At 38.0% G+C, this 26,799-nt stretch overlaps 1 protein-coding gene across 1 annotated transcript in view; it reads right to left on the reverse strand.

Annotated features, from left to right (window-relative positions):
* Nucleotides 1-26,799, reverse strand: part of LOC127847186 (uncharacterized) — a 107,232-nt gene that overhangs the window by 59,873 nt on the left and 20,560 nt on the right. The window contains exons 12-27 of the mRNA XM_052378909.1: nucleotides 26,088-26,369; nucleotides 25,341-25,622; nucleotides 23,270-23,551; nucleotides 17,668-17,949; nucleotides 16,527-16,808; nucleotides 14,475-14,744; nucleotides 13,901-14,085; nucleotides 13,333-13,432; nucleotides 10,054-10,074; nucleotides 9,044-9,169; nucleotides 8,309-8,486; nucleotides 6,479-6,631; nucleotides 5,910-6,019; nucleotides 4,123-4,167; nucleotides 3,534-3,548; nucleotides 817-1,009 (exon numbers count right to left, since the gene is read on the reverse strand). Of these exons, the coding sequence (XP_052234869.1) occupies nucleotides 817-1,009; nucleotides 3,534-3,548; nucleotides 4,123-4,167; nucleotides 5,910-6,019; nucleotides 6,479-6,631; nucleotides 8,309-8,486; nucleotides 9,044-9,169; nucleotides 10,054-10,074; nucleotides 13,333-13,432; nucleotides 13,901-14,085; nucleotides 14,475-14,744; nucleotides 16,527-16,808; nucleotides 17,668-17,949; nucleotides 23,270-23,551; nucleotides 25,341-25,622; nucleotides 26,088-26,369 (2,806 nt within the window). The remainder of the gene's footprint in view (nucleotides 1-816; nucleotides 1,010-3,533; nucleotides 3,549-4,122; nucleotides 4,168-5,909; nucleotides 6,020-6,478; nucleotides 6,632-8,308; nucleotides 8,487-9,043; nucleotides 9,170-10,053; nucleotides 10,075-13,332; nucleotides 13,433-13,900; nucleotides 14,086-14,474; nucleotides 14,745-16,526; nucleotides 16,809-17,667; nucleotides 17,950-23,269; nucleotides 23,552-25,340; nucleotides 25,623-26,087; nucleotides 26,370-26,799) is intronic.

Genomic DNA, 26,799 nt, shown 5'->3' on the forward strand with positions numbered 1-26,799 from the left:
CATGCCTCCGAGATCGGGGATTGAACCCGGATCGCCGAGGTGAGAACCAACAACTGCGCTAACCGGACAGCGCAAAAACAATATGAAAAATTTTTTCCTTTTTAAATATCTCGTTACAAGCACACCAATTAACTAAAGTATAACATTGAATTAAACTATACTTTGATTGATTTATAGACCAAAATACCCAGCCCAGATTTTATAAATATGCGTTAGTCTCCTTAAATACGATGATCATTTTAAAATTGCAATTAAGTGTTTAAAAGTTGCAATTAAAATACATTTCAGGCTTTTATAACAACACTTTAAGCCATTTATTATTTCAACAGAATGTGGAATTCTGTAAAATAGCTTCAATCTGTCCGTATGAAATTTCGTGTTTTTTTTTATGACTGTTTTACGTTGACACGAAAATTCGTGTTTGTTATTATAGAAAAAAGTTGGGATTTGCGTCGGTCATTTGACGATGTGTTTGTGTACAATTCGTGGATCAGAAGCCTACAAAATCAACGTTAACCCATTTATGCCTAGCGTCCTGTAAAAAGGACATTGCAAACAGCGTAGACCCAGATGAGACGCCGCATCATGCGGCGTCTCATCTGTGTCTGCGCTGTTTGCTTAAAGGAATTTCTGTAAGAAATATTCTAAAAATAGAAATAAATATACCAGACATCTCTAATTTTGGAAATCCAATTAAGAAGAATGGGAAAGTCCACTAGGCATAAATGGATTAATTAATACCCAACGATTTATGATGAGTCTACAGTATTTAAGAAATCGGGGTCCGATGGCCTAACAACCAAATCTGCAACTTACCGGTTTAAATGGAACTGGACGTCAACGTCGGTGCTGTAGAGGTTAATGCCGACTCTAATGGAACCAGAGTCGATGTCGGCGTTGGAGAGGAATTCCTTAAGGAAATCTCGCATCTTCTGGAAATTGGCGTCCGTGACGCTCGTGCTGGCGTCGAGAATGAAAACCAGATCCGTCTTTGCGAGTCCGCACGGCTCTTTAGAGACAAAACGTTAAGAACAAATTTGCGCCAAATCCGTAAAATAGTTCGTCTCGCTGTGAGGAAACGGCGCTTTATGCAATAGCGTAAAGTGTCGTCCCAGATGAGCCTGTGCAATTCGCAAAGGTTAATCAGGGACGACACTCTCCTCTTTAATGGGCACAGGCAAATCTGGGACGATACTACGCAAATGCATTAAGCTCGTTTTTCCCAAAACGTAGATTTTTTTCATGATTGCATTATTAATTGCGAGTTTTAAAAAATATTTAAATTTGTTAACAGAACCAGGTTAACAGAGAAATTGTCATGTGTTTTTATTTTAATTGGTAAATTAACAATCATCGCGCAGGACAAATACGCAAAGCTATATTTTAAATATAAATTATTAATTATATATCATGTTACTCACAAATATAGTGTTACATTGTACGTACTAAATATACGTTACCAATAAATTTTAAATTTAATACATACGTTATTATATTATTATCTCAAGCATTATACTTCTACAAATATGTTATAACAAAATCGTGTCTGGTAAAGCCCACATATTGTCATCAACTGAACGTATTAACAACGCACGCACCCTCAAAGCAGATGACTTCGGTACACATATAGCAGCAATACAAGATGCAAGTGTTAGTATATGTTAACGTCTCTAAAATGTCGTAGTATGTACCGTCGCTTCTGCTCCTCCAATAATCTGACGTCGACACTGCGTTTCACAAATGCTTTGGACGACAATAAAACCATTTTTAGCCGAAACACGGTCGCATTCAAATTGCAGTATTGCAACATACGTACAAAATTCGAACGCACAAATGATTTATTAAATAGCAAAGCGTAGACATCAGCCTTCCCACACAACAAGTCATCAAGTGTTTTGGCGTTCCGGTCATATTATCTTCAAATGTCCTTGACATCTCGTGACGTCATTTGTAGGAATTTCATTGTTGGACGTAATTCCTAAAACATTGCTGCGTCATTTGCACCAGTGAATAGAGTAAAATGAAGCCGTTGATGCGAACATTTTAAAGTATATATTAATTCTTCGGTGTGTTCACTTCCGAAGACGTCTACAAAACTGCACAAAATGGGCGAAAAATGGCCGCCAATAATCTGTGTTATGTGTCGCGTTCCGAATTGTTTTGAAATACAAAAAGCGCGTTAGATTTAAACGAAAATTCTACACGCAAGTGATGTATCAAAGAAAGCAGAAATCACAATGGCCGGCACACAAAAGTTTCCCAACAACCGATGATGTTAGCAGGAAATGGTTTACAAGGAATACAAACAGTCTGCTACTGAAATTATAGAGCAGAACATGGGGAAAAATGTTAGTACTATATTGTAAGGAGCAACACACTGAAAATACACATATAAAATTGAGCCTCGCTCTGGGAAAACGGGGTTTAATGTATGGGCATAAAGTGTCGTCCCAGATTAGCCTTTGTGGTCCGCACAGGCTTATCAGGGACGACAGTGTCCGTTTTAAGGAGTGTCTTATTAAAGAAAGTATAATCTTATCAATAATCCAGTTGAGGCGAAAAGAGTCGTCCCTGATTAGCCTGTGTGTATAACACTTTACGCACATGCATTAAGACCCGTTTCCCCAAAGCGAAGCTCAAATAGAAATACACAATTAAAAATACATAAAACAACGAAAACTAAAATTTTAGTAATGCATAATAAGAATAAACTACAACTGACACCCTATACAATTAAAATATGAGTCGCGTTCTGAGAAAACTGGGCATAATCCATGCACGTGAAGTGTCGTCCCAGATTAGCCTGTGCAGTCCGCACAGGCTAATCAGGGACGACACTTTCCGCCTAAATTGGATTTTTGCTAAGAAGAGACATCATTTAAACGAAAAATGTAATAAAAGCGGAAAGTGTCGTCCCTAATTAGCCTGTGCGGACTGCACAGGCTAATCTGGGACGACACTTTCCGCACAAGCATTATGCCCAGTTTTCTCAGAACGCGACTCATATGTATTACTTAGCACCTAATGTTAATACACAGAACGAAAGAAAAAAATGATGCGGTCTTAACTGACAGATCATCAACTTAAAAGAAACATTTATGTTAAAAAGCGTATTAAGGATAAAATATAAAATACAAGCAATAACAAACACGATCTAGCATATCAATCTCCGCGCAGAGATTTGACTGAAACCAGCATAGCTGGATCAAATCACTGCCTTTCATAACCAACCACGTTACGATAGCTGAGTCACGTGGTATACTTGTCCCGTTGTTATGTTTCCTTCCTTTAAATTCATGTAATTTATTTTTTATTTTTAACCAAAACTAATTTTTAAAATATAAAAGATAATAATAATACTTTTCATAATATAATACTCAAACACAAAAATTAAATTCTACCAAATCTGGTAGGATTTTCTTGTGATGGCAGACATTTTATGTGAGAGCATGGAACGACAACTCTGCGTGGAGATGGTATCTAGCCTATCACCAAACACAATCAGTCCACCCGAAATAGTCTAATATACTTACTTTCTACTACTGGAGCTAGTTAAATGTGTAAAAGAATATTATAAGAAATGTATAAACATTAAACATTAAATTGTTTCTCTGATAATTTTTTGTAAGAAATCATTGCAATAAGTGATTGCAATTTAATAATTTGATGAAATGTTTGCTCTGAAACAAAAACATTAAAAAAACGACACCAACATATGCTTGAAGTTGTATGCAAGAAGTTTTTCGCGTCGTATAAGACACAATCATTTTCTGGTAAGCAATAGTTTTTCTTATATTATAAGACACAATTATTTCCTACTATTCAAGTTGTTGTTTCTTCGCATCGTTTAATGCACCATCATTTGCAAGTTGTTTTTCGCATGGTATAAGACACAATCATTTACTGGTATCAAAGTACTTTTTCACATCGAATAAATCACATTCATTTACTTGAATGCAAGCAGTTTTCGCATCGTATAATACACAGCGATTTACTTATATGCAAGAATTTTTCCAAATTGTGTGTACCGTTTCCATATGTGCATCAAATAGTTCATAATTCAAAAAAATAAGATTTGGTATTGTTCATATCAGTGCACAAACAACAACAACATCATACAACCTGGTGTAGTGGTCATAATGGTAGTGGTAGCAGGGGCGGGTGTTTCTGAAAATAACAACAAACACATATTTACACAATTTTATCACTTTAAACTTATTAATATTGACATAATATATTCTGACACATTTCAAGGTCTTGAATGGCACATGTATATTTTATATAATTGAGCCTTGCTTTGTGAAAAGGGGGTTTAATGCATGTGCGTCATCCCATATGAGCCTTACAGGGACGACACTTTCCGCTTTTATGATATTTTTCGGTTCAAGAAAGTCTCAACTTAGCAAAAATCCAGTTTAGCCAGAAACTGCACATGCTAATCTGGGACGACATTTTACGCACACGCATTAAAGAAAATTTTTCACACAGCGCGGCACATATATTTAATAAATCAAAAATATAATTGCAAAATTTTACATTATGTTTTATTCTCAAAGATGCTCTGCAAATTGTTGATAGAACTTGACAAAACGTAAATATATTATTAAAAAAATGGATAGAATTTTTTATACTCAAACACTTTGTGCCATTCATACAGTTCTTTTTATTTGTATTCTGTAAAACCATTATTATTTATTGGACATTATGCTCGTTTATGTTCGTTAATGTTCGTTAATGTTCGTTAATTGCGCGGGTATGCCGATCAACGGATTTAACACACACCCATCGAAAAATTACCGACACAAAGTCCTAATATTTTCCCAAAAGCAGAAATTCAAAAAATTGCACAACAACACGAACATTCATTATGACGAATATGACGAATATACGTGATTTTACTGAGATTACATTTAGTGCAAATTATGATTATCGCTTTAATAACAATAAATGCAAAATCTAAAGTACGCTTGAATTAACAAAATCATTCGTGCCGTATCTCTGAAAATAGAGTTTAATGCATGTTCGTAGAGTGTCGTCCCAGATTAGCATGCGAAGTCCGCACACGCTAATTAGGGACGCCACTTTCCGATTTTATTTTATTTTTCATTTCAAGAGAGTCACTCCTAAGCAAAAATCACGTTAAGGCGGAAATTGTCTGGGACGACACTTTACGCACATGCTTTAAACACCATTTTCACAGAGCATGGCTCAATTATCTTTTTGAGAACTTTCATCGCAATATTTTGCCTCAGATAATTTTATACGAATATAAAAAATAAAGAGTTTGAGCTAGAGTCACGATAGTGGGGAAGAAAACCCCGGACGCCGTATGCTGTAAACAATTAAAATTCCTGGAGAAACTGGAGAAAGGTCATACATGTGGATTTTTTCAAGTTAAAGCAAACACATTTGAAAATGACCCGATTGGAAATGACCAATAATATACATATTAATAATTTTACGGTATTTGATCGTATTATTGTCAATCGAATAGTTGCAATGCCATTTGAATATTCATAGATATGTTTTCAATAAGTTTTTATCGATGTTTGCTATTGTTAAACAAGGTTTGACACTTTGTTATAACCATGTATTTACCATTTACCTCATCCATGTGATATTCTCACTCACGAAAAAATGTTAATTTGTTGTTTTGTTTTTGTACATTTTTCATTCTTCGAAACGATGTATGTTGTGTCACTACTTTAAACGCATGCTGTTAATGTATGTATATGTTAATGACGATGAGCTGTATATGCTTAAGTCGAAATAAAATATTCTGTTCTGTTCTGTTAAGTTTTCATTAAACAATGACATGTTTGATGGCTTTATCATCTGTTATGTTGTGTTAAGTTTTTATCGAACTATTACATTTTCGATGGCGTTATCGTTATCTAACTAGCAAACACCTTTACAAATGGACTGGAAGATGCGCTTCTCCAGGCCCTGCAGTTCCGTGAAGTCGCTGACGGCGAACGTGTTGGACGCCGACGGCTCCGACGCCATGGCCTCCAGTTCCCTGGTAAAAGTTACATTACATTATTTAATTTTTGTAAGTGCTGCATATTTCTAAAAAGTTCATTTTCTCCTCTGCTTTAAAAGCCATATAGCGATAGACCCAAGCCTTTTATGTTTTGTTCTTGATACTATCTGAGTCTGCAACATTTTGGTGCATTTAATCGGGGACTTCGTTGAAAGATGAACGTTTGTGGTGCGTTTATTTAAGTACTGTAATTTTGACGAAATATCGCTGCCCAAACCCTGTTTTGCGAGGGTGTTGCCCTTTGGAAAAATTTTGCTTTCTTAGAAGTTGCGAGATGGTACCAAATGATTGCAATTAATGGAGGAGGACAGATCCATCTTTAAAATTATACCTAGCTCAAACAATTTGATCAATTCGAATGGCAAGAAAAAAAGCCCTGAAAGTTGACAGTTTTATACTGGGATCCTATGGAAATAAAAATACGTGTATTCGCACCTGGTATCCGTAAGGCCGATACCGATGGCGTAAATGTGAATTCCGACGTCACGTGACTGTTGGGCTTCCGGAATGGTTCTTCGAGAGTTGATATTGGAGACACCGTCCGTTATCACCATGGCGACGTTCGTGGCGTCATCTCTGTCGCCGTTTCTGAGAAGGAAAAGTTTCATGAAACATTTATGTATGACAGCTTAATAAGGTTTGAACCCTTTCATGAAAGCTTAATTGCATAGAAAACACTTAAGATATGAGAAACGCTCTCTAGTCTGTTTCATGGGTGGAACCAGTACGTGCTATCTGTGGGGAAGGTCTAAAGAGCGCTTCCATAGTGGGGATCGCATCCGTGACTTCACGGTGACTAAGAAGACACCATATCCACTGCAACACGGCGACCTTTGCCCGATTTACAAATAAGGGAAATATCTACAGCAAAATGGTTTGCTTCAGTAGCCTGCTCCTGTTTGCTTTCCCCTTACTGTCACTGTTGGACTGTTTTGTGGATGTCTTTTAAAATTAATGTGTTTGCAAATATCCAATAGCAAACGAAAATACTATAGTTCAAAACCTTAATAAAAGGTCACCAAATAATGAGAAAACGTCACCAGACTGTTCAAGCTTTCCACCCTGTCCATTGTATCAGCATTCTGTCGGAAGACGTTTATTTAAAGAGTCTTATATTGTAATGCTATTTACCTAATAGTTGTCGACCTACGGGAAGACGTTTAGTTATTGGTCGTATATAATAATGCTATGTACTTAATGCTGAACAAACGGTCGCACATGCCTTTCGCCGACCAATCCAACGCCGTTAATTTCTAGGGTCTTATATTAAAATGCTATTTACCTAAAGTTGAACAATTGGTCTCTCAAGACTCTCAGTCCGTTCATTAGGATTCCGTTTATTTACACGTTTAAGGCTAAATACTTGGTCTACATAGAGAATACTAGGTCGGTGCCGAATAAAGCAAAGTTTATTTTGCGAGGCTTAGAAAATCTGAACCACGAGCCTTGGCGAGTGGTTCAGATTTTCGTGCCAAGCAAAATAAACTTTGCTTTATTCCGCACCGACCTAGTATTCGATTTTTCCCATCAATTTTCTTTAAAAATAGAATAGTAAAATCGACTTACACGGAAAATCCCAAAGTTATTTTAAGCAAACATTGTTTTATTATTTTAATCGTGCCGAGCCTAATACATTACAAAAAGATCAGTAGCTAACCTGTTTTTCTGTTTATCATACCTCTACGTCCCCGATTTTTAAGAAATAATGAAAAAAAAACACTAAACAACTGCAGCTTTAGCGTGAAAGAACCGGGAAAAAAACATGCATTGTGTCGTATGAGGTGTTAATAATGACGTCACGAGTACGCGCACTTAATATTTGTAAATATTTTTTTTTTTGCTTTTTGAGTTGCATTATTTGCTAAAAATATATTACATCTTGGTATCAAATTGTTTGTTTTGTTGAATCTGATTCGATTTTACTAAAAATGATTACTTTATAGTTGATTCCGAGTAATATGATCATTCTCCGCCGCGCGTGACAGCTATATTTCAGCACTGTCGAAATAGAGGAAACTTTATTCCACAGTGGTTTATTTCGACAATGCACGTCTGATGATGGGATAAAAATGCTTTTCGCTGACCAATGGGAAGCAGTTAGTAGCTTATGTTATAATTATATAAAACCTAAAGCTTAACAATTGGTCTCTCATGACTTTCGCCGACCAATTGGAATCCGTTTATTTATAGGTCAAATATTTGTTTTGTGTAACCGACCAATGGGAAGACGCTTATTTATAGATCATATGAAATAATGCTATTTACCTAAAGCTGAACAACTGGTCCCTCATGACTTTCAGTCCGTCCGCGGTGTTGGTGCTGCCGTAGATGTAGGGGATCTTGCTCACAGCCTCCAGGACGGCTTGCTTGGTCGTGTACTGGTTCAAGTAGAACTGGACCTCCACCTCCGTGCTGTATATCAGCGCTCCTACCCTAACGCTCCCTAAGATACAGCAAACATAGGCGTCATGTTAATTACTGTTTATTTATTTATATGACATTTCGTGTTTTTTTTTGTTAAATGACCTTCGTGGAAATTATAATTCGTGGATTTCTGGTTTGGAAAAAGGAGAAATAAGCGTCGGTCATTTTCCGATTTGTTTGTACTAAATGCGTGAATCGGTTACTCTACGAAACAAACGAATTTTAATGTCCCACGAAAAATAATGATTGTACAGAACTATGATTACAGTGGATACAGCTTTGTAATATACCAAGATCCGAATTCTAGCATTTGAATGACCGTGTTTTAAAAGACAGAACAGTATGAGATAAATACTCTACAAAGTATGTGTCATTTACTATCAGCGTATTTTCTTATCACGAAAACGCGCGTGTTTTAATATAAGCGTGTTTAAATCGTTAATAATTAAAACACGATTATACCAGAGTCGATAAAACAATACGATCATACCAGAGTCAATAAACAAAGCACAATCACACCAGAGTCGATAAACAAAACACGATCATACCAGAATTGATAAAAAAACACGATCATACCAGAGTCAATATCGGCATACTCGACGATGGACTTCATAAACAACAGCTGCTTCTGGAAGTTTGTCTCCGTCACGCTTGTGGACGCGTCTACGACGAACACCAGGTCAGTGGCGGCAAGTCCGCACGCTGTGGGGTATACAATAGTGATTTACACATCTGTGGGGTACACAGAGCGCATCGCTCTAAGAAAACCGGGCTTAAAAAGGTAGCGAGACAACGCCTTCCGCTTCATTGAATTTTTATTTAAATATAGTATCTTTTTAGCAAAATGTCAGCCAGGGCGGAAAGTGCAAACTGCACAAGCCAATTTGGGACGACATTTTACGCACATGTTTAAACCCCATTTTTTCCAGGGCTCAGCTCACGTTAATTGATGTAGTATATCGTTCATTTGCTTGAACATTAAATACAAAACCGCGTTTGATTACATAGATTACGGTATTATGCGTTTATAATTCAAATGAAGGCATTGATTTTTTCATCAATAGTTCATCGAATGTTGGTTTAAAAACTTTTAAATAATAGACAAATGCCTACGATATATATGAAGTAACTGCGCTCTGCGTAAAAGGGGTTTAATGCATGTGCGTAAAGTGACGTTCCAGATTACCCTAAGCAGGTCACACAGGCCAATCAGGGACGACACGATCCGCCTAGACTGGAATTTTGTTTAGAAGAGACTTCATTTAAACGAAAATATCCGTAAAAACGGAAACTTTCGCCCATGGTCAGCCTGTGTTGGCTGCACATACTTATCTGGGACGACACTTTACGCAGCTTTGTTAGACCACCTTTTTCCAGACCGAAGATTAGATAAATCAAGAGTAAGACTCTAGAGAAAGGTCCTACATCCTTGCCTACCTACAGACTGCAAGTGTAGCGGCGGTCGAGACGTAAAAGAGGAATATCATGAAAAAAAATATCTGACTCAATATTTACGTAATTAAAGAATTTTTAAAGAATCGTAATAAAAAAATGAACCATGAAGTAATGTAAAAAGACTTTCTAACCTGGTTGAGGAGTTGTCGGTGCTGAAAACAACAACAAGAACTTTACATTTAACAAACATGACAGGAATTACATAATATGTACGGGTTTGAACAATTACAGTGAGTCGCCCCCTGGGAAACCAGGTCTTAATGCATGTGATGGGGTCCGCACAGGCTAATGTCACAGGCTAATGTCACAGGCTAATGTCACAGGCTAATGTTACAGGCTAATGGCACAGGTTAATGGCACAGGCTAATGGCACAGGCTAATGACACAGGCTAATGACACAGGCTAATGACACAGGCTAATGACACAGGCTAATGACACAGGCTAATGACACAGGCTAATGACACAGACTAATGACACAGGCTCATGACACAGACTAATGACACAGGCTAATGGCACAGGCTAATGGCACAGGCTAATGACACAGGCTAATGACACAGGCTAATGACACAGGCTAATGACACAGGCTAATGACACAGGCTAATGACACAGGCTAATGGCACAGACTAATGACACAGGCTAATGGCACAGGCTAATGACACAGACTAATGACACAGGCTAATGACACAGGCTAATGACACAGACTAATGACACAGGCTAATGACACAGACTAATGACACAGACTAATGACACAGGCTAATGACACAGACTAATGACACAGGCTAATGGCACAGGCTAATGGCACAGGCTAATGACACAGACTAATGACACAGGCTAATGACACAGACTAATGACACAGGCTAATGACACAGGCTAATGACACAGGCTAATGACACAGACTAATGACACATACTAATGACACAGGCTAATGACACAGACTAATGACACAGACTAATGACACAGGCTAATGGCACAGACTAATGACACAGGCTAATGACACAGACTAATGACACAGGCTAATGACACAGACTAATGACACAGACTAATGACACAGACTAATGACACAGGCTAATGGCACAGGCTAATGACACAGGCTAATGACACAGACTAATGACACAGACAAATGACACAGACTAATGGCACAGGCTAATGACACAGGCTAATGACACAGACTAATGGCACAGACTAATGGCACAGGCTAATGACACAGACTAATGACACAGACTAATGACACAGGCTAATGACACAGGCTAATGACACAGACTAATGACACAGACTAATGACACAGGCTAATGACACAGACTAATGACACAGACTAATGACACAGGCTAATGACACAGACTAATGACACAGGCTAATGGCACAGACTAATGACACAGGCTAATGACACAGACTAATGACACAGGCTAATGACACAGACTAATGACACAGACTAATGACACAGACTAATGACACAGGCTAATGGCACAGGCTAATGACACAGGCTAATGACACAGACTAATGACACAGACTAATGACACAGACTAATGGCACAGGCTAATGACACAGGCTAATGACACAGACTAATGGCACAGACTAATGGCACAGGCTAATGACACAGACTAATGACACAGACTAATGACACAGGCTAATGACACAGGCTAATGACACAGGCTAATGACACAGACTAATGACATAGGCTAATGACACAGATTAATGGCACAGGCTAATGACACAGACTAATGACACAGACTAATGACACAGACTAATGACATAGGCTAATGACACAGATTAATGGCACAGGCTAATGACACAGACTAATGACACAGACTAATGACACAGACTAATGACACAGGCTAATGACACAGGCTAATGACACAGGCTAATGACATAGGCTAATGACACAGATTAATGGCACAGGCTAATGACACAGACTAATGACACAGACTAATGACACAGACTAATGACACAGGCTAATGACACAGACTAATGACACAGACTAATGACACAGACTAATGACATAGGCTAATGACACAGGCTAATGACACAGACTAATGACACAGACTAATGACACATACTAATGACACAGGCTAATGACACAGGCTAATGACACAGGCTAATGACACAGGCTAATGACACAGGCTAATGACACAGGCTAATGACACAGACTAATGGCACAGGCTAATGGCACAGACTAATGACACAGACTAATGACACAGGCTAATGACACAGACTAATGACACAGACTAATGACACAGACTAATGACACAGACTAATGACACAGACTAATGACATAGGCTAATGACACAGGCTAATGACACAGGCTAATGACACAGGCTAATGACACAGACTAATGACACAGGCTAATGACACAGGCTAATGGCACAGACTAATGACACAGGCTAATGACACAGACTAATGACACAGACTTATGGCACAGACTAATGACACAGACTAATGACACAGACTAATGGCACAGGCTAATGACACAGACTAATGACACAGGCTAATGACACAGGCTAATGGCACAGACTAATGACACAGACTAATGACACAGACTAATGACACAGGCTAATGACACAGACTAATGACACAGGCTAATGGCACAGACTAATGGCACAGACTAACGACACAGGCTAATGACACAGACTAATGACACAGACTAATGACACAGGCTAATGTCACAGGCTAATGACACAGGCTAATGACAAGGCTAATGACACAGACTAATGACATAGACTAATGACACAGGCTAATGACACAGACTTATGGCACAGGCTTATCAGGGACCAGACTCTGCTATTATGGAATCTTTGTTTGTTTAAAGAAAGTATCTTCTAAATGAAAATCCAGATAAGTTTCAACAAACTTATCTGAGATGACACTACGCATATGCATTAAGCCCTATTTTTCCAGAACTCGACTCAATTTATTTACGAAGGAGGAAGAAGGTAACTCGCACAAAATATAATGACTTACTATTGTTGTTTTTGTCCGTTTTCATGTAATATTCTCGCTATAATTTTCATTTAGCCTTCTTCTTATAATTTAAGCGAACACTGCAGCTTTGTTCACAAAGTACAAATTATAACAAAAGCATAAAATGAACGTTTAGTATGTTTGTTGATTTTCACTGTTTTTTTACTGCAGATGAAAGTTTATAATGATTGAAGTTTTCACTTAAATAGATTTTTTAAACAAGTATGTTCCAATAATTTTCAATTTAAGAATTATTTTATAAAATGTGTGAGTAAAATAACGTATACTATTATGATTGCTGATCCAGATTTACACAGGTGTCGAAATGAAACAAATACATATTCGTTTGTTTAAAACATGTCCAAAAGCGAAATATTTTTGCTACAAACAGTGAAAAGTCCAACAACAAATATGAAGGGGTTTAAAAACACAATAACATTTTACAACGTACTCACCAGGCTGTACAATAACAGTAACGTTGTCGACGTCATTTTGTCCCTTTGCGTCGACGACGGTCAATGAGAACGTGTAAGCGCCCGGTCGCAGGTCGGTGAGCTGTTGGTAAAAATATACTAATTCAAATTCTGATGAAATATAATGTTAAACCTTCAACATTGGAAAACAAGTCAACAATTTGCATATACGGACATTAATAACCACGCATTGTCCTAAAGACCATTCTAAGCTGAATGCATTTAAGAAATAAAAACGGTGGGTCATACAGTATTTAAGAGAGAACTTTATACGAATGAAAGTTCACTTATTGTTTGGTCAACGTTTTTACCCGGCTAATTTTTAGTTGTTTGTAACCCGACTTAATGCAAGTTTCCCGCTGGAGTCTTCAATTCTTAAACATAGCCGTCATTCCTAGGTGAACTTTAATGCTTTCCCTTCATACAGGTCGAGACCAGAATATCACAAAGAGAGCCATTAACACACTGTACTGAAAACATGTCTTCCATTAAATCAAGATATTTTTTTAGATAATATGACTGTAAAATCAAGTATCTAGTATACAGTAACCTGCAGAACCGATGTCCTGTCTCCTCTCATCGTCACGGCTCTCTCGTCTCCGTCGCTCAGACGCCACCGATAGCGCACTATGCCTACGTCATCGGAGCTTCGACTTCCGTCAAGCGTTACGGAGTTTCGTGGCAACGTGATAACGATGTCTTCGCCGGCGACAGCATTCGGCGGCTTATCAGCAGCTGCGAGAGAAATTGTAGATTTGAGCTTTTTTTGGGAAAATTGGGCTTAATGTATGTGCAGAGTGTCGTCCACGATTAGGCTGTGCAGTAAGCACAGGCTAAAGAGGGACGACACTTTCCAACTTAACTTAATTTTTGTTAAGAAGAGATTTCTAAGAAACAAAAAAATCCATTAAAGCGAAGACTCTCGTACCTGAATAGCCTGTGCGGACTACACAGGCTAATTTGGGACGAATCTTTTCGCACATGCATTCAGCCCGTGTTCCGGGAGCGAGGCGCATATGAATATTATAATTGGAGGGTTGAACACAAAATTTTCTGTCTGTTCAAGATTTTGTACCCTATACAAAAGTTAGACACACAACCCTTGACCAAATTTAAATACTAACCTCTAACCGTCACGTCTACATAATCTTCATCCGCCTGCCCCAAGGCGTCGAACACCGTGAGGTTGAATCGGTACACCCCCTCTACTAGCCCTTCCACCAGCGGACGCACTGAGTTGACGTCAGCGAGCCGGACGCGGCGGTCGCCACTCCACAGGTAACGGGCAACGCCGTTATCGTCCGTTGATCTGCTGCCGTCCAGCGTCACCGAGTTGACCGGAAGTTGAATTGTTACGTCACTCCCGGCATTGGCGACTGGCAGATTGTCCCTCGCTGACGAATTTACAAATTAGATAAATAAATGTTTAACTGCAAGTCCAACTTCTCGTTTTGCGCTATTATATAGACGATACTTAAAAACGGCATTGTCTGTGCTTGAAAATTACACTGAATGCTTGTTAATAATGTAATAAACAATAAACTTGAATCATATTTTTAAAAGACCTTAAAATGATTAACATGAAATATTATAAATATATTACAACATAATTAATCAATTATATCTTTGTGTATGCCAAGATATCAATATATTGTATTTAACTACTGTCATAAATTATTTAATTTTTAATTATTTATTTAATATCACTATATCGTTCTCTATAAAAAATACGGCTGATCTTCGTGTTGAGTAAGTAAATTATATTTGAATAGTTTAATTATATGCTTTAATAATTCTAACCATTATCAAAATATGCACAGCGGGACTTATAATGCGTAAGCCTTTCTTGTCACATATGCGAATATTGTTTATACATGCATTACTTTAATTACGTTTTACTTTTTATTAAGAGCGTGCGTGATTAAAACTATTCATGTATTGCACGTTTAAAACATATTTTTTACTGCGTGAATGGGCATAGACCGAAATCACAATCTGTTGCCGAAGTAAAGAAAGATAAACAACATAAATATTCTTTAAAAGACGCTTAAACATTTCATAAACGTATTTTTGCGAATATAAAGCATTGTTGATTTGTTATATTTACAATATGGATTAATTCTATCTTTATCTAGCTACATTGCAGTCGGAAATATTCATATGATATTAAAATACATACGTGCATTATGGGTTACGCCTTTTAAATACGTTAACTATAGTATCATATATACCTTCACCACATCTGTTAATTGTATACACGTGTATTGCTTTAAATGAATTGTGCAAGTCATACGAAACATCAACCATTAAAAAATTACATTTACAGAAAAAAATATTCTTATCTCTTTACGCCGATAAACAAACAATATATACGATACTCGCTTTGGGAAAACAGGTTTAATGCATGTGAGTTAATTGTCGTCCCGGTGCGGAATCAGGGACGACACTGTCCGCTTTTATGGAATTCATTATTTCATTGAAGTCTCTTTTATGTGAAGATCCAGCTTGAGCGGAAAATGTCGTCCGACATTAGAATGTGCGGACTGCACAGGCTAATTTGGGACGACACAATACGAACATGCATTAAGACCCGTTTTCCGAGAGCGTGGCTAATACACTAAGGTTAGACAGTTGATGAATAGATTATGGGAATTTTGCACAATATCAATATCAATAATTATTTATCACAACGTCGAATCAACTATTGTGCACCGAATAGAACGGGTAAAAGAAGAAGGTGATCATTCGATATGATGCAGTTTGCAGGTTGAGACAATTGGAATCTCTTACAAGCAGAAGTGAGGGATTAAGCTGGAAACACGTATGCCAATCTAATCCGGTAGCCGAGAATTGAAATGCCACGCAAAGCGCTCTAGTCTAATTTGAAATATGCACTACTAAAAAAACTTTTTTTAACATTGCATCGTAGGTGTCAACGTGACAATATAGTATGAACAGCATCAATGTATCATCAAATACACGAAAAAAAGAAATAGGTAAACATCGCACTGCGAAATCAGGGCTTAAAGCATCTGCGTAAACTGTCGCTCCAGATTAGTATATGCGGACTGCACAAGCTAATTTTGGACGACACTTTACGTATATGCAATAAACCCTATTTTCCCAAAGCGCGACTCAAATTGAAGTATGAATTCACACATCGCGTCGTGTGTTACCTGACACTATCACCATAACTCTGTCAGAATCTGTTTGCCCTAGTTGATCAAACACGGTCAAGGCAAACGTATATATGCCTTCCTTCAAATTTTTCACATCTAAAACGGGCGTGTCGTCTCCAGCCAATACAAGCCCGTCGACGGCGCCCTGTTCTAGCATCCAAACGTAACGGACGAGTTTTACGTCGTCCGTTGAAAGGGATCCATTTAAAGTAGCCGTATCTACGGGCAACTGTATCATGACGTCGCCGCCCGCATTCGCCACGGGAGGAAAATCTTGCGCTAGATTTTGAAATATTAAGGAATGTTCAATGTTACATGAAGCGATAAGCAACCATAGATAAGCCGAGCACTTGTATATGTATTTGAGCGGCGTTCTTTGAAAGTTGGTCTTAATGCATGTGCTAAAAGTCGTCCCAGATAAGCCTGTGCACTCCGAACAAGCTAATAAGGCACACACATTTCGCCTGTATAGATTTTTAAGTATAAAAGTAACCTCTTCTTAACGAAAATCCAATAAAAGCAGAGCGTGATATCCTTTATAAGCCTCTACGGAATGCACAGGCTAATCTGGGACGACATTTGACGACACTTGACGCACATGCATTAAGCCCGGTTTTCACAGAGCGAGGCCCATATCTCTATTTGTTTTCTACTATAAACATAACACGTCCTAACTACAGGAGTAAGCATACAGGAAAGAAGGAATTCCTATCTGGTATTATGCGAACGGAGAAGCGTGCAAAGAAGTTGCTGTGCGTGAATACTTATGGTAATGTATGAAATAAAATTATTTGAGCACTACAGTTAATATCTTGGGATCACATAAAACTTATATAATAATGCATTAAAAATCTTGGGTAAAACGGAGGGCAACAAATCAATTTAATATATTTGTAGATTCAACTGGTGTTTCTTGAAGTTTTCAACAACGGACGTTCAAGTGGTTCAAGTAGTAGGAGTGCGTAGACACTCGCAGGGTTCTCACATAATGCAGCCTCAAACACGAAGGGAGCTCAATAACTTCGAAATACACACACTCAACCGGAAGTTCAATACCTATTACGTTTACTATGACGTCAGCTTCGGAAGTTTAATACCTCTTACGTTTATTATGACGTCAACAACGGAAATTCAATACCTATTACGTTAACGATGACGTCATTCTTGTCGACCTGCCCTGCGTCATCATGAACGGTCAAGGTGAACGTATATTTTCCCTGCCGCAGACGTTTCACGGTGAGCACACTTGATGTTAGCCCATCAAGTTCGAGCCCGTCAGAGTTGCCATCTTCCAGGGACCAAAAATAGCTCACCACCTTCACATCGTCTGATGACCGAGTGCCATCAAGCTTGACCGTGTCGTCTGGTAGCTGAATGGTGACGTCATTTCCGGCGTTCGAAATAGGTGGCAAATCGCGGGCTGAGTTACAAGATTTTAAATGAATGAAAATGTATATACGATGCTGAGTAAATGGTTGAATGCACTGAGGTAAAACATAAAAAGCTTTCTATGACGCATCTATATATTAAACAACTACAAGCACTATTGGATATACTGTAAAAACATTTTCATATTAATTTTGTTGATTTCGAGGGATGATTGACCCACAAGTTAAACACAATCAGAAAATGATCGACGCAAATTCCCAAATTTTGTTCCGAAATCAGCAATCTACGAAATTACGTGTCCACGAAATCAAAAACAGGAAATTTTTGTGACGATTAACATAAATGATTTTACAGTATGGATAAGGATATCTCGGTATGATGAATGTAGTGGAAAGAAAAACGAAATGCAGTTTATACAAATATATAGTATTCAAATAATCTCTCGAGGTTTAATATTCCAACGCTGATAGACCTATCTATGCCTCTAAAGAATGGCCATGGTCGTCATAAACTTTCAACCAAAACATATATCTTCCATCTTTAAGGTTCAGTTTCTGAATGTTTGGTTTCTCCCTAAAAGCAAAGTCCTTTTGAATCGCCATCGAGAAGAGGTCATGCATAGCAGACTTTTTCTACATCTTCCGATGTATTAGATCCGTACAGGTATTTGTGTTGATGTTTTCTTCTCGTAATATATGCGACAGGGGGAGAGGGGGGGGGTCAAGCCCTATATGACAAAAGGATGCGTTCAGCAAACGAATTATTGTATAAGTGGATGTGTATGGGTTCGGTGAGCATACCATTAATTCCGGACGTGGCGAAAGATCGTCGGCACATCGTTCATTACCGACGGAAATTATAAAAGGCCGGCGGTGAAATGCAAGTGCGCGACTTAGGGACTGTAATTATTGTTTCCAAAGTGTGTAACCCTCTTGCAGTTTACACAACAACATTATTTAACAGTAACCGGTTACTGTGATTTCCGGACAATATCCGATTATTTTCGTCAATATTCTAAGGCCACGACTTTTTTTTTTATTGGTTTACAAAAATTATTTTGAAAATGGTCCATCGGGCGGTCGAAAAAAAAAAAAAAAAAAAAAAAACCATCATTGGAAAAAAAAGTTAATACTAATAACATCAGAACATCAGTTTAACCTTAAACACAGAGACAAAAAATCAAATTATGCAATGAAACACATCTATATCTTCAAATAAAATGAGTCCTAACAGCACCTTATGTAACATCAGGCAATTTTAAACACTGCATTACATGACAAGCGTTCTTCTCCCATTAAAACGGAAAACTGCGCTTCATTTCCATAATTGGATGCGCACCATTACACAATGCGATGCCCGTTGCATAAATCTTATATAAGATAAACTACTCATACACAAATTACCCGGTATGTGTTTGCTCTGATTACCGGAATAAACCCCCTTCGGAAGAAACCCCCTTCCCTCAAAACGGCATAGCGGAAGAAACCCCCTTTCATAGTTTGCATACGCGGAAGAAACCCCCTCGCTAGTTTTGCATAGGCGGAACAAACCCCCTTCGAGTTTTCAGACAGGCGGAATAAACCCCCTTCGTGTTTTCAGAGAGGCGGAATAAACCTCCTTCCTAAGTGTTAAGTCTTTTCCCGCAGAGGTAGTAAAATCCCGACTCGAACGATTCCCCAATACACCCGTTTCAACCCGACTCTATTACTGCATGCTTGCTACTTTTCAAGTTTATATTCATTTCCCGATAATCCCGTTTATATAATTTTTTTCAAGCACTTTCTGGTAAATATTAACGATAAAAGCTCTCAATAATTTCTTTAACACAAACCTTGCCATTTTTTCTCTTTATCAAATAAATTTCGGCATAAGTGACTATATATAGACTTGATGAAATATTCCCTCCGAACATGCATCAATCCCCTGACTAGTTGTGTGCTTGTTACAACGCTCAATACACCCACGCTTTCTATGCTGCATAATTTTCGCGCCCTTTTTATTGAGAAAAAGAGTCAACACAAAATAGAATTTACACTGCAAAAATATTTCAACGTTGCGGTAACATTTACATTTGGAAGTGTGTTTCGTATTAAAAACGCGTGAACACCAACTTACGGGAGTGTGTTTCGGATTTACAGTAAAGAAATGTACCGGCCGTTTGTTCACAAGTTGTGAAGAAATAATCAAGATGGTAATAAAACGAATAATGTATGAATGGGGGAAAGAATTATTATTGAAGGATAAAATAGACAAAAAAAGAATGAAATATATTAACATTTATGTACAAAGATCAAGCAAGCTTATACTTGAAAACTTTAAACAAATTGTTGGTGCAAAAAAGGACACGCATTTAATGATAAAACAGGCATATATTTACATTTATTTACAAAGATCTCAAACAAGCATATATTAGAAAGCAATAAACAATTTGTTGTTGAAAAAAGACACGCATTTATTAACGATAAACAGGCATATATTTAAATTTATTTACAAAGATCAAATCATTCCCTAAAATCACACAATTATAGCCGAATGCTAATGTAATTAAAAAAACTGTAATAACTTCACACGAGCCGCAAAGGCGCCGATCATGACACAACTTCTCATCATTATCTACAATAGCCGGTACATTAAAGGACCTTTTATATAATTAAATGAAGGTGTGAAAATCTATTTCCAAACTGTTATGTGCTGAGTAAAGAGGTGTACCGGCCGTATGTTCACAAGTTGTTTATGATGAGATGCTCGTGTGAATTTGTCTTGCACTCGTTTCAGGGAGATTATACCATTTTATATGCGTTAACTTGTACTAGATTGATAAAAATAACAAAAACTCAAAATTATCCCAGAGACGATAGTGACGAAGATATTTCGTACACATATTTTCCTACAATAGCATTCGTCTTTAAAAAAAAATTGAATCTTGCAATCATGCTTACCGGGAACTTTCTGAAAATGAAAGTGAATTTCTGTAAACAATTACCGTGCGTTTTAATGTAACTAAATCGTCTGGAAGGGGGTTTGTTCCGCTATGGAAGGGGGTTTCTTCCGCCTATGCAAAACTAGCGAGGGGGTTTCTTCCGCCTATGCAAAACTAGCGAGGGGGTTTCTTCCGCGTATGCAAACTATGAAAGGGGGTTTCTTCCGCCCTGCCGTTTTTAGCGAAGGGGGTTTCTTCCGGAGGGGGTTTCTTCCGTACACCGTTTGCTCTTACTCGACTTATGAGATCGTACATGAAAAAAAAATCGAGGTAGATCGATCCATGCGTCGTCGCGGTAATGTTTGTCAAAGTTGTTGTTGTCATGAAAACTCGTTGATTTACAACGCAAAACGTCTTATTTGAACTGACGCGAATTAATTTAATCATATTTGTCAACTTCGCTTTTGCTTTATTTTGATAATTTAATCCAAAGTTTAATGTTAGCAAGTGTTTTCTTTTTTACTGGAATTGTAAACAAGGAGTCAGTTAAAGTCTTCCGAAAATGTGCAGTCTGTGTGAATTGACAGTTTGACGTCATCAAAGGAAAGCCGCTTTCTGTCGAAAGCAATAAAGCGACAAATTTCGCGCCGAAAAAATTGGCTTCCTTTGTCTAGCAATCAACATGCCGAATCAATTGTGTGTTTGGTTCTCAATTCCAATCCTCCAATTTAATAAAAGCACGTGCATAGCTCCGCCTTCGAATCTTTTGCAGAGAACGGAGGCGGAGTTTAACGGTTAATTGAGCTAGTGTTTTACACAAGTTGAGTTCCGATTTGCCGAAATTACTCGGCCCAAAGCGTTGAAACGACAAATGCATTTATCAATGATTTTCCGAGATATACCGATTTGTTCCGATTTCCAAACTTTCTGTACAGTTCCTATAAACTATAATGGCGGACGTTTTTACAAAATTCCTAAACACATATATCGTAAATAATGGCAGTGTTTTATTGGATTATTTATACTAATTATCAAATACTATCGGGTTTGTTTAATATAATCAACATGTTAAACAATATAGTTGCGTCACAGACACGGAAATAAATTTTGATGGGGTCGACATTTGACTGACGCTGATTTTCTTATTGTCTGTAATTTTTACCCGAAATAAATTTTGAGAAGTGCCCATAAAAGGACTGGTACATAATGTGTCACATTGAAAAATATCCCGATCTCTGCAATTAAATATATGTGAACCAATCGTTGATTGTACTTACTTGATTTTATTCGCAACCGTACTCAAACCGGATCGTTTTTTTTCTCGTTTCGCTCGTTTTGCAGTGCGGTCGGGAATAAAATATTTAAAAAAAAAAAGACGATTTTCCGATTTTATTTTTTTTCCCATTTTCCAAAAATTAGGGTCGGCGGTTTTGTAAACCAAGAAATATAAAAGTCGTGGCCTAAGCTGCCGTCTGTATCTTACATCGGTTTATTCCGAGAGCGATTTCGAAAGTTAACTCTACTAGTCAGCATTTTAACTAGTTCATCTTTCTTTTTGTATCTATAATGCATGTATCTATGACAAGTAAAATTCAGTTCCGTAAACAAATACAATATGCCTGTAAATGTTGCCTCGGCGTAGAACGAATACAATTATTGGATACAACTAATAAAAGTATTTGTGAACTTTAACAGATTTTAACTTGAACTTTTCGGACCAATATCTAACCTTAACCGACCATTATATCTTTGATATATTCTTCAAAGTATCCGACTTGACTGTTCCGAGTGGATCATAAATTTCTAAGACAAATCTACAACGGCCTTCGCTTAAATTGCCACCCGTGTGGCATCACCTTCGACTAAGTTCCGTGGAATGCTCAATCCTCCAGTGTTAAATAGTAACGGACAATTTTTCACTTCGTTTTTCGCATCTGACCATGAGCTCTATTGTTAAATCCTCATCGGCTTTTGCAGTTAAGGGGGAGATCAAAGGGCAATGGTAAATCTGGTTGGTGTCTTCGTTATAGGGTACGGAAACGGTCACATATAGATCGAGCCTTAAATGAATATTTTTGTCATGCTCCGTTTATTTATGTTTTGATTGTTCATGGGTAAAGGACGACACCAGGTAAATTCAGCATTCGTTACAACATGTAATCTACAGTGATGCAACTAACATAAAGGGCTGATGCCGTTCTTTAGCAAAGATGGCCGCCATTACACACCACGTGATGTCGACCGCCATTACACACCAGGTGATCTTGGCCGCCATGTTTACTAGGATTGGTGCTTATGCATTATCATGCCTTCTCTAAAACTAGCAAAATGCGAAAGATGCGAGGCCCAATGATTGGTGAGGGCATGAGATCGTTGAAAAGAGGTTGGAGACCGTTTATCTATTTCAATAGCCTTTTTTCAAAACTAATACCTTTTACATTCACTACAACCGTATCATCGTCGACTTGGCCCAGTTCGTCGTAAACCGAGAGTGAAAATGTGTAGTTTCCTGGTCGCAGGTTTTTCACGGTCAGTCTTTCGGTGAACTCGCCCTCAAATCCGAGACCGTCCGCTTCTCCATCCAGAAGTGTCCACGAGTAATTGACTATCGCGACGTCATCGGAGGAACGTGATCCGTCCAGCGTTACCGTGTCGTCTGGTAGCTGAACGGTGACGTCACTACCTGCGTTCGCCTTCGGTGGGATGTCTTGCGCTATTTCATGAATGATGAATTAGGAATAAGCAGTTTGCAAGATTTGTGTTGTTTTAAAGCGAGGCCATGAGTTCAGAAATCTGGTTCTGTTTTCACCAACCCATTCTTAGACTTAAAAATAAATTAGAATACTCTTTGACTTAATAAAACTACCTCAGCGTTTGATTAGATTCAGGCAAAACTGGTGCTTAAATCACTAACAATTGTTGTTAACGAATAATTATATACTTAAAAGTGTCCACTGCCTTGCAAGATTTGATTTTCAAGTTTTGATAATAGTCATTTTTTATACTTAAGTCTATGAATCGGTTTATGACTACGGCCCTAGTCTAACGATTGCATGATACGACATAATATTATTTACCCATTTATGCCTAGTGGACTCTCCCATCCTTCTAAATTGGATCAATTTATTTCGAAAATTAGGGATGTCTAGTATATTTATTTCTATATTTAGAATATTTCTTATAGAAATTCCTTTAAGCAAAAAGCGAAGACCCTGATGAGATGACGCAGCGGCGTCTTATCTGGGTCTACACTGTTTGCCAATGCCTTTTTTTCTAGACGCTGGGCATAAATGTTATTAACACATGTGTGCATATTCAGTGAAAGCGTTTACCAGGAAAAGTGATATTAGTTATTACAAAACCCGACACCATTGTTTATCAAATACATTATATACCAGGTATGCATTGCATGTATATAAAACCGTGTGCAAAGTGGAGCAACTCTTGATACATGCAGATAAATACAACTTCGGAAAAGCGCACAGCGGATGGTGAACAAGAGCACCGCCTTGCGGGTGCAGACCGCTCACCTATTTTTCTTTTTAAAGGTAAAGGCACCTATCTCAATTTCAATCACAAAGGAAGGAGGGGTGGAGTGGAAGGGGGTGTATAGTGTGGGGGTGTGGTCATTTATTACATTTTCTTCCAAAAAAGCAAACAAGGACCATAATTCCGTAAAAATGACAACCAGAGTTATGCAACTTGTCCTTTACTGTCCCCTAATGATAGTTTGCAAGTGTTCCAAGTATGAAAGCAATATCTATGATACTTTAGGGGTAAAGTGGACCAAACACAAAACTTAACCAAATTTTCAATTTTCTAAGTATAAAAAGGGCACATAATTCTGTCAAAATGCCAGTCAGAGTTACATAACTTTGCCTGCACAGTCCCCATGTGATTGTTAGTAAGTGTTACAAGTATGAAAGCAATAGCTTTGATACTTAAGGAATAAAATGGACCTAAACACAAAACTTAACCAAATTTTCAATTTTCTAAGTATAAAAAGGGCACATAATTCTGTCAAACTGCCAGTCAGAGTTACATAACTTTGCCTGCACAGTCCCCTTATGATAGTTAGTAAGTGTTGAAAGTATGAAAGCAATAGCTTTGATACTTAAGGAATAAAATGGACCTAAACACAAAACTTAACTAAAATTTTCAATTTTCTAAGTATAAAAAGGGCACATAATTCTGTCAAAATGCACGCCCGAGTTATCTAACTTTGACTGCCCAGTTCCCTCATGATAGTAAGTAAGTGTACCAAGATTGAATGCAAAAGCATTGATACTTTAAGAAAAAAGTGGACCTAAACGCAAAACTTAACTGGACGCCGACGCCGACGCCGACGCCAAGGTGATGACAACAGCCCATATTTTTTTCCAAAAATAGATGAGCTAAAATGTGTTTAAAAGATTCTTGAACATTCGGCTATAAAACTCACCTACAAGAAATATGTTAGTAGAAGCTTGTTAGTATCACATCTATTCAGAAGAAAGTGAAACCTTTGACGACAATATTCACTGAATCATCGTCCGTCTGCCCCAGCTCGTCTCTGACGGTTAGGGTGAAGGTGTACGCGCCTTCTTCGAGGTTGCGAACATTCACGTTGGCTTTTCTATTCCCCTCCATGACCATAGCGCCACGTTTCCCTGACGTTAACGCCCACGAATAATCGACGATCTTAACGTCGTCGCTGGACCTACCGCCGTTGAGTTCAACGTAATTTCTCGGCAGCTGAATTGTGATGTCATCACCGGCGTTAGCGTTTGGTGGAACATCTTGCGCTGAGAAGTATATGGTAACATTTCAATAGTCGCTATTTTTTTTTCTATTTTTATATGTAAATAAAAAATCATGACATCATGCAAGCGGTTATTTCTGTTTCAAAATGTAAAACATAATATATACAAATTTTAATCCATAGCCAGAATACTTGATATACTTGATATACTTTTATGGTAATGAACAGTCTAGGCTATAGACCATATTCAATCCGAGTCTTTTAGAAGCGCTATAAATACAGGAGTAAGTGAACGTTGAACGTTTAGTTTGCAGTTTTATGCAAAAAATACAACGTTTTATTGAAGAACATTTCAATTAAACGTCTTCAGTCTTGTAAACGCATACTGAAAGCAAGTTGGTGGTATTATGCAATACATACAACGTTTGGTGCATGAGAACGTCAACGAAACGTCTTCACAATTTTAAAACGAATACAAAAAGCAAGCAAAGCCGATGAAAGCAAGAACCTTGAACGACTACGTCCACGATGTCGGTATCAGTTTGCCTCGACCCGTCGGACACTGTCAGCTCGAAGGTGTAACGTCCACTTTTCAGGTTCCCGACTTTAAGAACGGAAGCGTCCTTCCCGGTCAGCCTCAGGCCATCGGATTGGCCGTTTACGAGGCGCCAAGCGTAACTGACCACTGCGACGTCATCGGTGGAACGCCTGCCGTCCAATGTGACGTTATTGTCCGGCAACTGAACCTGTTGATCGTCACCTGCATTTGCTACCGGTGGTCTATCAGCCGCTATACGTGAAGCAACGACAAACACTGTGTGTCATGACATTACAAGCAGGCTTTTTGTGATAAGCAATACATTTTATACATGTACAACTTCAAGGCATTTCATGTACGACTTCAGGGCATTTCATGTACAACTTCAATGCATTTTATGTACGACTTCAAGCCATTTCATTTACGACTTCAAGGCATTTCATGTACGACTTCAGGGCATTTCATGTACAACTTCAATGCATTTTATGTACGACTTCAAGCCATTTCATTTACGACTTCAAGCCATTTCATTTACGACTTCAAGGCATTACATGTACGACTTCAAGGCATTACATATACGACTTCAAGACATTACATGTACGACTTCAAGACATTACATGTTCGGCTCCAAGGCAGTTAATCTTGGTTTATGAATTATATTGGTTTTAAAATACAAAACATG

The sequence above is a fragment of the Dreissena polymorpha genome, chromosome 10 (assembly GCF_020536995.1).
Source record: "Dreissena polymorpha isolate Duluth1 chromosome 10, UMN_Dpol_1.0, whole genome shotgun sequence".
NCBI classification, from domain to species: domain Eukaryota; kingdom Metazoa; phylum Mollusca; class Bivalvia; order Myida; family Dreissenidae; genus Dreissena; species Dreissena polymorpha.